Here is a 17255-nt window from a genome sequence, read left to right as displayed (position 1 = left end):
GCCTGGCACCCATGCCAGAAACAACCCAGGAATTTGTAGATGGTGCCTGTCGCTGGATCGTAGCCATCCACACTGTACCGATGTTGGCCCTCTCCACACGTGAACTCTTTTTCACCTCCATTCCTGGCGTGCTGGAGGTGCAGATGGCGGTGCGTCTCCATCAGATAATTGAACCAGTGCATACAAGCCTGGGAATAGTTTCTCTTGGGTTGGTAGCCTTGAGGAAGAATGGCGATGGTATTGGGTTTCAGATCGTGTTTTCGGAAGGATTTCATGGTGAACGCAGCGGCTGTCATCACCTCTACAAAGGGATCCATGCGAACCGAGTTGATGGCGTTCTGTCGGAAGTCAGCGCATCCCCGTCTCAAAATGGCCACATCGCTCTGGCAGTAGGCTAAAAGTTCTCCTTGCAAGTCAAACAAGGCTCCTTCTTGCACTTTTGGGGTATGCCACTGGAGGAAGACTGTGCGTTCCGGGGGACACATGCCATCGGGATCGTACATGACGGCTGGTGGATAAGGACCTCTGTAGATCTGGTTGGCTTCGGTATTGAAAAAGTGCGGACAATACCCTTTCTTCAGTTCTTTCAGCCCAAAGCTCTTTGGAAATGCTTTCGGTGGGTAGGGTATGAAATTTAAACTGTCTTCGAAACACAACCGTCCCAGGGTCACCTGCAAAATCTGTTGTCCATTTCGAATCTTGGTGGGGAGTTTCACCAGAAGAGGGTAGGGGCCCTTCAGGATCAAGTGTAAATCTTACGATCGTGCGTTATATGCCATCACATAAATGCGGTCCTCCTTCTGGACAATCATGGTGACGGTGTTCTTGTTCTTTGTCTTCTTTGTCTTCTCCTCCAGTGGGGTGGGCGCGTCCACTTCCATGGCATCTTCCCCCTCCACCTCTTCCGCCTCCTCCTGCTGGGGTGATGAATGTCGTTGACGTTTTGAAGAGTGCTTTCTTGAGGGGGTTCCAATCCGTTTTCTTTTCCCAAGGCGTGCTGTTGCCCCCTTGCGTGTGCCGTCCTCCTCTTCCTCTTGGTTCTTCTTCTTGGGTTTTTCAGCTAGCGTGGTCAACCACACACACACATCATGTCGCGTGGTGGGGCCTCGAAACACGATCTCACGGCTGGGACAGTGTTCGCACAAGTCCTTGCTCACTTCACTGATGCATCGTCCACATCATAAATGCACCATGCACAAATTTGGAATGTGCTCTCCCGTGTCTTGCATGCATTCAAAATCATAGAAGACGTATTTGACGTTGTCTCGTATGTGATGTTGTTCCTCTCCCCCCACCCTCCTCATCCTCTTCCTCCTCCTCCTCTTCCTCGTGGGCTTCACAGAGGGGCGTCATGTAACAGCGATGGACTGGGGTCATTGGTTCTCGACACACTTAGCAGGGATGTTCTTCATCTAAGCACTCGTGGTGAGCCATGGGGGTCTCCAAGACGCGAACCAGCTGAAAACAGGTCGGGCACCTGTGAATCGATTGACAGGCGCTGGGTTTTCCCTCTGACGGTGACTGGAGATGTTGGGTGTAACACTGTTGATTTGGGAACCAACGTTGACATGTCAAGCAAGGGATCCCGTGCTCTTCCTTGGGTCCCCAATAGCTAGAGTGGAGGCAGCGGTGGCAGCGGTATTGCTTGGTGCAGGGATGGAGTTCGGGATGGTCGTAACGGTGGTCGCAGCGTTCGCAGTAATGGTTAGACGCATAAAAAGCTGACATGGAAGTGATGGCATCGTAGTGCTGATCATGATGGTATAAATGCAGCACGGTGGCGTTGGGTGGAGCCTCATCACACTTGTACAACAGTCTCAGGTCCACCTCTTGACTGTAGACTTTCAGTTGATAATTCAGGGGGGCCAAGGCGCGTCCCACGCGTGCTAGGTCGTCTAGACCCTGACAGGGACCTTCAGGCAGGCCAAGGCGTCAAAACAAGTCCCGTGCCCGTATGCCTTGAACATCGACTCGATCCGTTCTCGTCAGTCTCACTCGCTGGGTGGACCATTCATGGGTCAGAGGGTGGGGCTTCTGGGCATAATGCTGTGCCACCACCAGGGCCCGTGCCAAACAGGATTGACCTTCGTTCTGGATCCGTACAATGCCCTTTTTGGGTGTTAAAAAGGTTTCAAGTCCAATCACGTTTTCAGATGGTGGCCACTGCCTGATCCTAGCCTGTCGGGATCTGCTACGTGTACTAAAGTCACAACCATGGTGGCATCGATGTTCAGGGCTTTGTTGGACTGTTGGACTTTTTCCACGGCATGCAAAATATCTAGCCCATGGAGATCTTCAAAGCGACGAAAGGGAATCCGTATGGGAGTGTTCAAAGCGGTATGATCGATACCTAGACCAGTACGATCTCCCTTCTGGCCTGGCATCTGTTGATAAAAGTCATCGATCACTCTGTCAAATAAAACCGGCAGTTCCATGGGAACGGGGTCCGGTGGTACGGTGTCCAAGTAGTCTGCGTTGAAAGTCAAACGATAGGTATGATTAGCAGTTCTTAACCGCCTGGAGCGTGTGGTGTCTTTCCTCTCCAAACGATAGGGTGTACTCTGCTTGTCCGTCATGGTGGCGATGAGTGTCTGATGAACGTCAGCCCTTCCTTTATATACACAAACAAGTCTATTTATAGAAGGTCTCTGAATGGTCGAAAATCTGACCAATCAGAAGTCATCACCGACCAATCAGAAGACAGCACCTGAGCCGAGTTGTGCTTTCTCTCCCATGGAAAATACATTTTTTTCCTATGAAAAAAACTCAAACACAACGGTCGGACCAATTTGGAAAACTGAGGCTCAGTCCTGGCATCGAAACGGATCCATCGGCGTGTCGCGTTTTAGGGCCATCAAAACAGGAGCCCTTTCGATCCACCCTAAAAGTTGAAAAGATAAATTGTGTTGTGTTTTTCAGGATGGAGAAATCAGCATGCTCACCCAAGGGAGAAAAAAACAGGATATAAAAATGGTTACCCATCAGAAGCTTGGGTTGTCGTCCAATCAGGAAACTGGGTGACAGTGTCTTAAATAGGATAGACACTCTCTGGTCATCACTTTTCCTATGAAAAAGAAACACAAGGGCCGGGCCAGTTTGGTAAACCGAGGTGAAAGTCAGACGCCGGAACGGACCAATCAGTGCGCAGCGTGTTGGACCAATCAAAACAGGGACCATTTCGATCGACTGTGTATGATAACTTTGATAAACTCGTCTCAGTGATCTATCATCTCCACACGCCATCGACACCCACCCTGCTTGCTTTGCCAACACAAACAACAACAATCCAAAACAAACAACCCACACCCTCACCCTCGTCCCCTTGGAGGCACACGCCTACGCGTGACACCACCATTGTACGTCTCAAAATAAAAATAAAATAAATATATTGGTATGTATGGTGGTGTACACGAGTGAAACACCACGTGTGCCTGGAGACACGAGTTAAACACCACGTATGTCTATCGATCTCTCTCTGTATCCTTATAAAATACTGCCGGATTATGATAAATAATCCTGTGGATCCATGTGTGTTTGAAGACACGCATGACATCACGTTTGCCTGGCAACACGAAGTACATCACGTGTGCATGGAAACACACGAAGTACATGACGTGTGCATGGAGACACGAATGACAGTACGCATGTCAACCTACACGAGTGCCGACTCCTCGGCGTGTATGAACGAATGACAACGCCATCATCCTGTGGATAAACGTCTGTTTGTAGTAACGCGTGACACTAAGTTTGCATGGCAACACGAAGTACATGACGTTTGTATGGAGACACGCGTGACAGTACGCATGTCAATCTACACGAGAGCCAACTCCTCGGTATAATTAATAATAATAATCCTATTGATCAACGTGTGTTTGTGGTCACGCGTGACACCACGTTTGCATGGCAACACGAATGACAGTACGTAGGCATATACCTACATCACGTTCATGTCTGTGCCTGTCGATTCACCTTTAGAAATTCAGCCAACACCTTTAGAATTCCACACCATGATCGTAGCTTAGGTGATTGCCACTCACCGACTTTTAACTAAGACTAACGGCTGTCATAGTGGACTACAATACACGATCGCCTTGTGGAACGAGACCTTGCACCTCAAAGTTTACAAACACATCAGTGGCAGAGTCGTCGACTGTGTATGATAAGCTCGTCTCAGTGAGCTATCATCTCCACATGCCATCGCCACACACCCACCAAAACAAAACAAAGAACCCGACTCCCTTCCCACCCCTCCTCCCTCCTCCTCCTCCTCCCTCCCTCCTCCCTCCCTCCCTTCACCACCATCGCCTTTTCTACTTTTAGAACAACCAAAAAACAACAAAAAACTCTATTCTTGTTCACCTTTTACGACCGCTTCTCTGGGTTTTTCCCCTCCCTCCTCCCCGGAAACGGATGTGACGCCCTCTTGGAGGTGCGCACGCCACCGGAAACGGATGTGCCGCCATCTTGGATGCGCACGCCAAAGAAAACGGGTGTGACGCCATCTTGGATGCTCACGCCACAGGAAACGGATGTGCCGCCATCTTGAGAGGTCACGTGACCCTCTCGTCCAAGCAGAAGCCAGGAGCGGTACCAAAGTCCTGCACACAACTACTAATGTTGTCACGCCATTCTTTCAGACAGATCTCGAAGATATGTTAATATCTATGTGAGGACAGCGGATTAGATAACGCGAGGCCGGTTCACAATCCGTAAAAGCCTGTGATATGCCATGAATAGCCCATTGCATCTCCTTTACAAAGACTTTCTTTTGTACGTGTTGTCACAGAGCCACAAACTTAGGTCAATGGATCAGATAAAAGCAGGACTGCTTGAATCGGTTGAGGTGAACTTCCCATGACATAAACTCCTACTTGACAACCGCTTTAAGAAAGTGCCGCCATTCATGTACACAGCCCTGTGGATGAATGAATGACCTAGCGAAGCCAGTAGCGCCACCTAGTGAGATATAATGGAAGAAGACCAACCGAGCGTTGAATCTTGACATACTCCGGTGCCATCTGCAGAACCTTGGTTAGCAATGGCACAGTGATTTATGAGAGTTTAAGTGAGTCGGATTTTACGCCGCCTTAGCAATATTACAGCAATATCACGGCGGGGGATTCCCACATTGTGCCTATGATATGCAGAGAATCGAACCTGGACTTTCGGCACGAGGAGCGAACGCTTTTACCACTAGGCAACGCCAGCGGCCTTGATCATATGATCAACCTAATGTGTTTTCATTTTTCAAATGTTAAAGTTTGCAATCACAGATAATATTTATCACCACTGTAAAATGCAAGGATATTAGCATATCATCACCATCACCATCACCATCACCATCATCATCATCATCTCCATCATCATCGCCGTCACCATCATTATCATCACCACCACCTTCAGCATCAGCATCGCCACCGGTATCGTTATCACAGGTATATACGGTACTCCACACAGAGATTAACGAAGGGCATCTATTTGATCAGGGTTTATGTAAATATATATAACAGCTGTGTGTCAGTACATCCAGTTTCTGTCAGTGCAGAAAAATACCAAGTCGGTCAGCTGTGAACACGGTTCTTCAGCATCGGACATCAGCTGTCCTTGACACGCACATTTGACAACAAGTAAGGTCATCCTGAGCGGGACGGTTTTCGTAGGCAATAAATGGATTAGCATATGAACTATGATTCTCTTTAGGTAGAAAAAGATCCACGATGTTCGACCTGGTAGAAGTGTGTAATCAAACCGCACAGCATTGGTCTTTGATTGACTGTGGCGTCAAAACAAACTCATTCATGTACTTGATCTGAATGTTCATCTTAATTGTTATGGATAGTCACGGAGCCGTGATCCAGAGAACAGGGTGTCATTAGATAAAAATGAAGTAATAATAGGATTACCAGAAAAACGGGGTATAACACCCAAGCCAATAACCTCCCCTCAGGAACACCAGAGTAAGTCAGTACAAGATTGAAAACTGCCCCATAAGTATGTATGACAGGCTAGTCGGGTATTGCTACTTGTATATGTGAAAACAAAGTTATTAAAATTAATAGCAAAACTGTAATAATAAACGTGTATAAGTGTTATATCGTCACTGTCTTTAGTATTAACATTCAAATACGTGATATCTGTATTAGCGATATTGTCTACGTTCCACCGGTGAGTAAGCGTTAGCCTTACTATCTCGTAGTATAAATGTTGCAAGAAATTGTATTTCTGAAGACATCACGATACAGTTTTTTACGATGCATTACGTCTGCACCAGCGCTTGATAACAGCCTTGTGTTAGGTTGTTTCAGTAGTTTAAATTGCTGTTCTTGATATTGTTGAATAAACTTTGATACTATGAACAATATAAGGTTACATGAGAGTATGACTTTAGAATGGTAACATGCGTTAATGTATATCTGATATAAATATAAATATATATATATATATATATATATATATATATATATATAGGATGATATTAATAGAACAATGAGTAGTACGTCCAGATTAGTGTATAGGCAACATTTAAGAGTAGATGAAAGAACACAATCGTCCGGAATACAATGTATAATTCTGGTGCACTTCCATGTGACTATATAGCATACAATAAGCTTTCGGGTCCCGTTTGGGTCGGTTTGGGTGGCAGCTTAGATATCCATAGAGTAGGTTCATCTCGGAATCTCCCATATAACTGGGGCTCCTCTTCAATTTAAATGGAGTTACTTGTTTCTTTCAAAACTATACATTTTCAGAGACTAAGCATTGGTCTGAATAGATATCACCAGTTTGGAATTTGAAACTAATCTGTTTACAGTAACAGAACACTGTTTAAGTGTCATGTACAAATGAGAAAGTGGAATCCCGTCAATTAGGCGGACGAACCTTAAAACTATTAATAAACATTAAAATAAGCAATATCGGGAAAATGTATATGCATATACTATCTGGCAATAAACACCAAGATTACCTTCTACAAAAATAAGTTTCAAAAGCCGGTTGATATTCTTTTGCGTATTTGACGAGTATATAACTTTCGAAAGTATAAATCCTTTTCCTATACTCAGACGTTCCTGAGCCTTGCGCTTTCCTAATTATTTTGACTAAAATTATTACCGTTATCATTGTATTTGTTAATAGGAAATACGCGCCGATCAAGTACGTGCCATAAATTAAAGCGACATTGTACGATTCCGAACTCATCACGAGACTGTGTTTATGAATCACTGTCAAATAGTGGTGACATATAGTGGAAACAATACGTGAAATCGCGCATGCACAGAACGGAAAATTTGGACAAGGCATTAAGCAATCCGCATGCGCAGAACGATTGATTCCAATACCTCCGCTAAGCGCTTCGAGTACAGCGTCAAACTCGGGCCTGTAATCTAACACGCGAGAACTGACCAATGAAATCTGAGAAGTAGGAATACCGGTAGACGCTGTTGCTTGATTGACAATGCCAAATAACGACGTTATTTGGACGGAAAAACGATGGTTTGAAAGAGTCCAGATAACGTCGATTTTCCGTCCAATGACCATATACGGGAAAAAACGACGTTTTCGTGTTTGCAGTGCGATTCAGCCGTTTCCAGCCGAATACGTCCCGATTCTCCCGTTCGCAATCTGAATCTGATCCGATTTGTCTCTTCAGCATGGTAAAAAACGACCGAATCTGCCCCGACAGCGTCCCGATTCTCCCGAATGCGATCCGACAGCGATCAGACAGTGACCGGACAGTGAATCGACAAAGACGGTTCGCATTCGGTAAGATCTGGACGCAATCTAGACTCAATCGACAAGAAACGGCATAAAACAATTCATGCCCATTCATCACGACAGTGTCCAGATCCACAGGACACCCTCCAGAGAACACAGGACATTGTTACGATTTTGATCCGATACAGCAGAATCTGTCGCGACAAAGTCACGATTGTAATCCGACTAGACAAAAATCGGTTCAGTTTCCCGAATGTTACGGGACGCACCATACTGACGGGAGTGCTTGGCCGACCTCTCTGGACCTTTCTCGATCCGTAGGACCCTTTTACGAACGTACACGACTGCGTTCAGACAATGATAGGACATTCCAGATCATTGAGGATAGTAATCCGACTTTTTCACTTTTCGTGTCGCAGCGCTGTCTGATCTCTTTGAACCTGGCCTAAGTGCAATTATCTTGAACGCGACGTTAAACTCTATTTCTCACCACTTCATCACTTTTGCATTGTCGAAGTTAAACCTGTTACAGTGTACAATAGTAATTACGTCGAAATCAACATCACATTCGAATGAATAATTTACTATGATAAACAACAGAAAAATGTGTATCATTGTATCAGTACGCCGTAAGTGTGGGAGAGTAGGGTTTTACACCACTTTCAGAAGTGGGCTTTACTAATTTTACCCATGTCGGGAATCAAACCCCGGCATGACGAGCAAACACTATAACCACCACCACACCACCCCCATATATAGAAATACCCCTGTGAAGATCCGGGGTAGAAAAGGTCTTCAGCAACCCATGCTTACCGTAAAAGGCGACTATGTCGTAGGAGGCGACTAACGGGATCGGGTGGTATGGCTCGCTGACTTGGTTGATGCTTGTCATCGATCCCAATTGCGTGGATCGATACTCATGATGTCAATCAACTTAAGTTTACAGTGTTTTCATCCTAATAACGTTGCCGTAAAAGGCGACTATGTTTGTCGTAATAATGGAACGCATTGTTGGTTAACTAGAAAACATGTTAAGTGATGCTTTGTGGTCCCTTCATTGTCTACTCCACGTGAAACTATATTTATGAATCAAGGCTAAGTCAGTTAATCAATCATAATGTAATCTTGAGGCCTTATTTAGACAGTAACAATTTACTTACGAGATGACCCGTGGAGAACCGGGTTAGAATAGATATTCAACAACCCATAAAAGGTGACTATGTCGTAGGAGGCGACTAACGGGATCGGGTGGTCAGGCTCGCTGACTTAGTTGATACATGTCATCGTATCCCAATTGCGTGGATCGATGCTGATGATGTCAATCAATCACTGGATTGTCTGGTCTAGACTCGATTATTTACAGACCGCCGGCATATAGCTGGAATATTGCTGAGTGCGGCGTTAAACAACAAACAAACAACCAGCCAACCAACCTATATAGAATTTAGTGTTAACACTAGTCCATTATCAGCCCCATGTTAACAATACATAAAGAATAAACATTAACTGCGCATGCAAATATAGGGATCGGGAGATTTGTGGCGCCCTTGAGTGTTGAGGTAGTGCATGGGCTGAAAGTGAAATATATTCTTTTCTTTCCACCAATTCGCTGCTTGAGTATTATATATATATCGTCCGCTCTACAAAAACCGTTAAAGAATTTTCCGACTCAAAAGATAATCGTCTCTGCAATTTATGGTCAGAGTATTTAAATCAGCGCTATGTTACCCTTTTGCCCCATTTGTTTTGTCCCCTCTTTAAAGTTCTCAACACCGATATCGCCGCCGTTGCATTTCGAATATGGTGTATTTAGACAATAATTTACGAGTGACGCGGAATGACGGATTATCTGTTCCAAGTGAATTAAATTCACGAGGGACAGATAATCTGTCATTACTCGTCACGAGTACTAGAAGTTCATTCTTTTTATGGGGGCGGTCGGGTAGCTTAGTGGTTAAAGCGTTCGCTCGTCACGCTGAAGACCCGGGTTCGATTCCCGACATGGTACAATGTGTGAAGCCATTTCTGGTGTCCCCAGATCCACCGACATTCACCCTTATGAGAGAGACTAACTCACATTTTCACATATTCATACGCGTGTGAAACGGTACAAATTCCTGGAATTTCACCGAAGCACAATCCAACTACATTATGATACCACGACAGTAAACTAGTTCAATTGAAACGTATCTATATCTGGGACTATTCAACCAAATATTACGTCATTACGTCATATTTTTCATTTATTCTGAACATTGAGTAATTCACAGAAGGTAACGCAGGATATCTAACAAATTGTCAAACACGTGCAGTTTTCGTTAACCCCACCCATTCACCAGTTCAGCGGTCGTCACTGCGCGGAGACCAGGCTTACATCACTGCAGAATGGAAAATGTAAAAAAACTTGCGATTTCTACAGTGTTAATTCCAACAAATTGCATAAAATGATCCTCAAACAAGTGAAGTTTATTCTACAAACATGTTTATGTGAACAAATGTTTTTTTATACAACGGTCAATGTCAAATATAAACTTTGGAAGGTGGGCAACCCTGACCTCCAAGTGAACAGTGTTTTTGCAGCACGAGTAAGTGAGTGAGTGAGTACGGTTATACGCCGCTTTTAGCAATATTCTAGCAAAATCACGGCGGGGGACACAAGAAATGGGCTTCACACATTGTACCCATGTCGGGAATCGAACCCGGGTCTTCGGCGTGACGAGCGAACGCTTTAACCACTAGGCTACCCGACCGCCCTTTTGCAGCACGAACTTACGGAACGAACCTCCAGTAACTGCGCACAAGTGCATGAAAACCAAGACAACGGTCTGTTTCGGGAACCAGAGTTTACAGTAGTGTACACTTATTACGAATCGAATAAAGTATCTACGATACGGCGACGTTTGGAAGGAGTGTGTTCAACGGCAGACTGGACATGTCACCAGTGCCCCTTGTTTAGTTTTGCCCACAGCAAGTTTCTCCAGATTTGGGACAGCCTCTGTTGTTTGATGCCAAATAAAACGGATCATTCCTTCCAGAAAAAGTTGCTTGGTTTCAAATCTCGGTACATCTTATATACAGTGACCGGGGAACATGCGAGATCATCGGGTTGGACCAGGCTCTCGACGTGACACCACGAACACCCGTGGGGACGACACCAGTAAGGGTATTGGTTTGCCACATACTCGTGATTCTCGGAATCTCGTTTCTCTGTGAACCTCCAAAAGAGACAACCCAAACCGCTTTGAATGCCCCCATCATGACTGTAAGTAGATCGAACGTTTGTTCTTTGGGCTACTGACATACTTTCCATGTTGTACAGGGTGATACCCCGATACGGCTATCTTCTCCGTCCCATCGAGGCACTGCTTGTCAACAGTCCGTATCAGCAACCTTGACCGAAGTGACATGTGGAACTAAGAACACTGTCTACTTTCAGACCTTTTTCCCGAGGCCAGCGTGTCCACAAGCCTGTATCGAAGTCACGTTGAACTATGATATAGGCTAATGGACACTTTTGCCTCGTGAAGATGCTTTCATACAGAAAATGTCATTCCCGTGTAAATGGAACATTGTTTAAAATTACTAAATATTCTATATACAAGCACAATATAAAACACCAGGGACCCGTACCACAAAGCGATCTTAGCGCTACGACTACCGTAAGCCGATGTTAAAGTATGGGAGTTACGATCATCTTAGCGCTAAGATCGCTTTGTTGAACGAGGCCCATGACCTTATATTTGGGCCATATATTTTGTATATTCACTTGTTATAAACACTAAACCGTCTTTGCACGTTTTATGGATACCAACAAATGTGGAATGAATTATATACCACATATTCTCCGCTGATGTCATATCTCGATACGGTGCGACAAAATGGTTGATTTAAGTCAGGAAACAGACCAGCTGTCCGAGCGTGTATACACCATCACGTCTACATGCTGGATGAGACAGAAGTGGCCACACAGTGGTCAAGCTGGCGAACAACTGCATGTGCAGAGTAGTATCTTTTAGCTGCAAGAGCCAGGAGCAGAAGGTTCGAGCCTCGATTACGGTATACGGATCATAGTGTATCCATACGGCACCGACGACAACGAAATATAGCCCCACAACCAGTGCACCTTGAGTTGTCCTCCCACAATAAGCTGACCGAAATACAGTAAACTACGGTTATAACGAACACGCTTATAACGAACTGACGGATATAACGAACTTACTTTTTTGGTCCCGACTATTTGCTGTTGTTATGCTGTATATATGATTATAACGAACTACGGTTATAACGAACTAAAATTAGTAGTCCCCTTGAGTTCGTTATAACCGCACTTTACTGTATTGATAAATGCGGCAGTAAAACCGACTCACTCACTCACTCACTCAATCTCTCAGAGTATATAGGTGCAAAGTCGTTGTCACCTCAGTATGATAAATCTCGGCGTTCGACGCCGCCAAAGTAGACTTAAGCCATTGGTTTCCTTACGTCTGTCTGCCCGTAAGCAATGCACCCTCCAAAACAGAAATACATGTTTCTCCCTGACCATACAGACGGTTAAAACAGCCGAATATTTTAAACCAGTTGTAGAATTATAGTATATGATTCTTCCCTAAGTAAGTCTGCCATTTTGAAAACTTTGAAACAGACAAAACTTGAATGTTTTCAATATTGAACGAAATCTATCATACTCTTTGGTTTGCGTGAAGGTGTTCCAAGTAATCGGCGACAAACATCTTCAATCGAATGATATATCCCTGAATTACCATGAACAGGCTGTGAAAGAGATTGCCTTTATATTTGATACCCGTGCTCGTTGGTTTCATCGAACTGGTAAACGTCTAAGACCTGCATCACTTCGGGCTTTCCTCCCACATTAAGCTGACACGCCGCGATATAACTGGAATACTGTTAAAAGCGGCGTTAAACCCAACCCACTCACTCACTCACTCTTCATATTTATTACAGCTGTGATAGAATACACAAAATGGGAGTATCAAAATGTTTACTACTAATTGACCTATGCAGCTTATACAATGTTTAGGTTCGAATTCCTGGGATCTGTTGAAAGCACAATCTTCGTTCTTCTTGACATCTTGATATCAGTGCCTACTTGTATCCAGGCGGCAACGCTTGCCTCCAGCCAGCAATGAGTTTACCTCGCAGCTCATCTCTCACTGTTTGGTAGGCAGGGTCATTGGCTCTGTTCACATTCTCCTGATAATCTATGTGATGATCATATAACTCTGCACCAAACTCTATGTTCCACTGTGGCTGATATTGAGGGCTTCCTTGGAATTCTGGCCATTCTGTGTATCTATACTGGTCGGTCCTGATTGAGTATCCCATCACTCTATTTTGTCCCACTTCTCGAGGGTACTGCGAGAATGCAGCTGTTTTCCAGTTGGGATAATTGGGGTTCTTCATCAGGGGCACCATGCTCATCCCTTCCGTGCACAAATCTACTTTTGACGAGTCTTCGGGACAAAGTTGAATCGGTGGTAGTTCTGCAGCCTCTGCTAAAGTTGGGAACAGGTCTACAAATTCTGTAAGATGCTGCGATTTGACACCGTGGTCCGTTAACCCAGGAACATGAACCATCATCGGAGCATGGGTGGCCATTTCAAAGTTAGTATGCTTTTCCCATTCAGAATGCTCCCCTAGCTGCCAACCATGGTCTCCCCAGAACGATATGATAGTGTTGTTTGCCAGACCGAGTTTGTCCAGTTCAGCAATAACTCTCCCGACTTCAGAGTCTGTGTAGCTAAGGGCGCAGTAGTAGGCCCGTCGCAGTTCCAGTGTCAACTCGCGAGGGAATGTGAAATTGATATAACCAACGTCTTTAAAATGAAACTTCTTTATATCACTAAATGCGTCGAAGTTGCTGAAGTTGTGCCAGGCAACAGGCGGCATGTCTTTGGGAACGTAATAGTTCTCTGGCTCTCTCAAAGACGAAAGGGGGTAGTAGTCGAGAAATCGCATTGGAAAGTACCAGGGTAAATGGGGCTTGTGGAATCCAACTGCTACAAAGAACGGCTGCTCACCTGACTTTGCCTTTGGCGCCACCTCCTTGAGTACCCCAATAGCGTGATTGGCCAAAATTGTATCTTGCAGCGGTTCGCGCTTGACTTTGCTCTCTGGCACAGCATACCATATATCTTTCATATCTCCATATGTATCTTTAGCGTGGAAATATGGATCTGTCCAGGATATTGGGTCATCGTTACCAGACGCTGCCATCCCAGGATGGAATATCTTTCCTATCCCCATGGTCCTGTAACCATTCTGTTTGAAGTACTGGGGCAGGGTAGTAAAATTCCCCCCAACTAGCCTGAAGTAGTGTTTTAGATCGTACACGTGCGTTGTATCTGGGCGTCGGCTGCTTAGTAAGGCTGTCCTGGACGGAGAACACAACGCCTGGGACACATATGCTCTCTCCAAGAGCAGGCTCTTCTTGGCAAGAGCATTCAAATGAGGAGTGTGCATTTTGGGTGACACTGGGGCAGGGTACTCCTTCCCTTCATACGCTCCGATATTCGGTCTCATATCATCCGACACAAGAAAGAGGACATTCTTTCGACTGTTGCTTGACTGGACACAGCAACAGACGAGCACGGTCAACACCAGCCCCAGATGCATTTTGTAACCTGAATGTTTGACAACACGGTCCTCGCTTAATGTTCCACTTCAGGACTACATTACTGGAGTTAAAATCCAAAGCGAGACATCTGAGTTTTATCCAGGATAAATGTCCGTTATCTGTCCAAACCGTATCTGTTATCACTGAACCTTCGACTGGACGTCCTTGACCTTGATCAGTTGGCCCAGTTACTGATAATATTAATACCGCTTGTAAGTAGTGTTTTATTCACCCATGTGGGGATCCGAACTCCTTGAAAAAAATTATGTTTCAGACTGTTGGAAAAAAAATTGTCTATCACACAAATGACATTGTTTCAAGGGTGTTGTTTTTAATTATTCAGGCTCAGTCTTAATAAATCACCCCCACCCCAATACCAAATGGTCGATCCCTAAGCATGCCATAATATTCTAAAATGACATTATTGGACATTGATATTGACATTATCTCTTTTCTTTCAAAAGTGTCCATAAATGAACAAACTATATATATATATATATATATATATATATATATATATATATATATATATATATATATATATATATCATATATTTGATAAGGCATATTAATAGTAAAACGCCCTTTGAACGGTATTCCAGTTTATCACGGTGTGTCATTTTGCTGTGGGAGGAAAGCCTAAATTGATATAGGTGTCAAACGCTTGCCACTTTGGTTGACAAACCTAGAAACATGTATAGACGAATGTGGAATTTGAACCCAAAATGTAGGTTTCTGACACACTTCGGGGTGCAACTCTGTACAGCACATCGTGGTACATCACAATAAGATGATTGGGCAACCCGTGTCTCCAACAGCACCAGTAGCTGATATGGTTCTGAAGTGTTTATGATATAAAACGTCAACGCCAGAAAACATTCCGTCTCGATTATCTGCACAGATTCCATTGGGCAGAAAAGGCAAAATAGTAATAAACATTATATAAATGGGTCACTGAAATCAATAATAAATGTGACCCAAATCACTCATGCATATGTTGTCATCACCCCCACCACAGAGGTTAAAACACCTTTTGCATATAAGGTAGTGAGATTGTCCTAGATCCACCGGGGAAATCTCTGGATCAATCAGTCGACCTGCTTCCCTTCTTTAAGTGTGTCAGCCATGTGGAAATGGCACAATCACAATCATAACAGCATTTCCAAGCATCTCTATTTGATACTTAGTTCTAAAGTGGAAGGGTTGCATACAGGTAGTAATATTTTCTTGAATCAAAGTAAAAGACAGATGGAGAAAACCCTCTCAAAACAATCACCTAATATACTATTCTCCACCACAGACATTCCACAGATTAAATTCCACAGATTAAATTCCACAAATGCGTCAGTTGGATAAGTGAAATTAATGAAAACAACATATGTTCTTCTACAAATGGTTGTTCCAAGGAAGTGTTTGTCTTTTGATGATATTATTAATAACTGTTCAGGTTGCCTTTAATAGTGAATATCGCGGGCTAGGTAGAATTAGGATAACTGTCTAAAGTATAATCATAATACCTACAGTGACTATAAAAGGTAATACCTAAATTTGGTGGCAATCATCTTTGAATTGTGGATGAAAATTATATTATATTTTGGGTTGTTACAATAGCACTTTTCAAGAAAATTATAGAAATGGCGATACAGTTTAAAAATCACATTTATGATGTTAAGCACAAGGTGTCTACCTTTAAGGCAAGAAATTCCTTGACATGTTTGGAGGTCATTCTATGGCTTGTGACATAATTATAAGAGGACAACAATTTGGTTTTCCGCTGGGGTGATGGGGGTGGGGTAGGGGAGTTTGATTTGCGTTAGGTTCAATTAGGTTTCTTCATCATAAGCAGGTGGTCGATTATTTATTAAAATTTAAATAAAAATAATGCACTTAAATAGTCTGCAAGAAAAGGGCAGATTATTTGTCTCCAGTATTACAAGGGTTTGATACCATTTATAGGATAAACATTAATGCGAATTAATCCCCAAATGCCAAACAGTAACGCGATAAATACCTACTGTCATGGATTTACGCCCACAAGAAGAAGATTTATCTATCGAACTTACAAGATGGACAAGTAAAAGAACACAAACTATAATTATCTAAACTTGTTTTGAAATAACCGTCTTCGCCCTGTGTCATTCTTCAAATTCATCTCAGAAATAGTGATGGACTGAGTTAAAAAAAAAGCCCCGTCCATATTTACAAGAATTCTATGCTAAAACATGAGTCCTTCGTACGATTCCCAATATGTCATGATCACCTGTTAATGCAACGCCGTCAAATAGCAATGACACCAGGTATTCGCAAAAACACCAGCGTATCCTGCCCCCAATCAATATGACGGCGGTCTGTAAATTATCGAGTCTGGGACAGACAATCCAGTGATTGATTTTGTAAGCAACGATGACACGCAATCAGCGAGCTTGACAACCCGATCCATTTAATCGCCTCTTTGGACAAACATAGGTTGCTGTGACTTATATCTGACCCGGATTTCTCACGGTTGGTATCGCATTATGATAGTATCATCTCGTATAACGTAATTGTGGCAGTTTCCCCTCCACATTATAGATACACACCATGATTGTTGCCATTGACAATCCGTACATCCCGCCCTAGTCTTTCTCATAGTCCCTGAATCATATTACTTTCTCTTCCGCCCAGTCCTTACTGTTGTGATACAGCACTAATAAAAAGGAAGTCTAGATTTTCCACCGGTTCTCCATCTCACTGAGGCTCCTTTCCAATTCAAATGTACGTGTGTCTCTCAAAATTGTATATTTTAGCAGCGTAATCCCGTCCCCTCAACCTGCGTAGAAGTGCAGACACATATCATAACATAGACGTGGTTTGAAAATCCCATGACTTCTCAGTCATGAGTAATCCCGGAATCTGATCTGCGGCATTA

General features: G+C 43.7%; 2 protein-coding genes across 3 annotated transcripts in view; both read right to left on the bottom strand.

Moving 5' to 3' along the window:
• LOC139461973 (prestin-like) overlaps positions 1 to 17255 on the bottom strand; it is a 61976-nt gene that overhangs the window by 38663 nt on the left and 6058 nt on the right. The gene's annotated exons all lie outside the window — the stretch shown is intronic.
• On the bottom strand, positions 12727 to 14414 carry LOC139461972 (iduronate 2-sulfatase-like). Its single transcript, XM_071243463.1, has one exon. It carries the CDS (start codon positions 14344 to 14346, stop codon positions 12817 to 12819), a length of 1530 nt encoding a protein of 509 aa, XP_071099564.1. The 5' UTR covers positions 14347 to 14414; the 3' UTR covers positions 12727 to 12816.

Source organism: Haliotis cracherodii, unplaced genomic scaffold, assembly GCF_022045235.1.
Source record: "Haliotis cracherodii isolate W230 unplaced genomic scaffold, xgHalCrac1.p SCAF_15, whole genome shotgun sequence".
In the NCBI taxonomy this organism is placed as follows: domain Eukaryota; kingdom Metazoa; phylum Mollusca; class Gastropoda; order Lepetellida; family Haliotidae; genus Haliotis; species Haliotis cracherodii.
The sequence above is the reverse complement of the archived record's forward strand: the minus strand, read 5'-3'. Positions and strand labels throughout refer to the sequence as shown.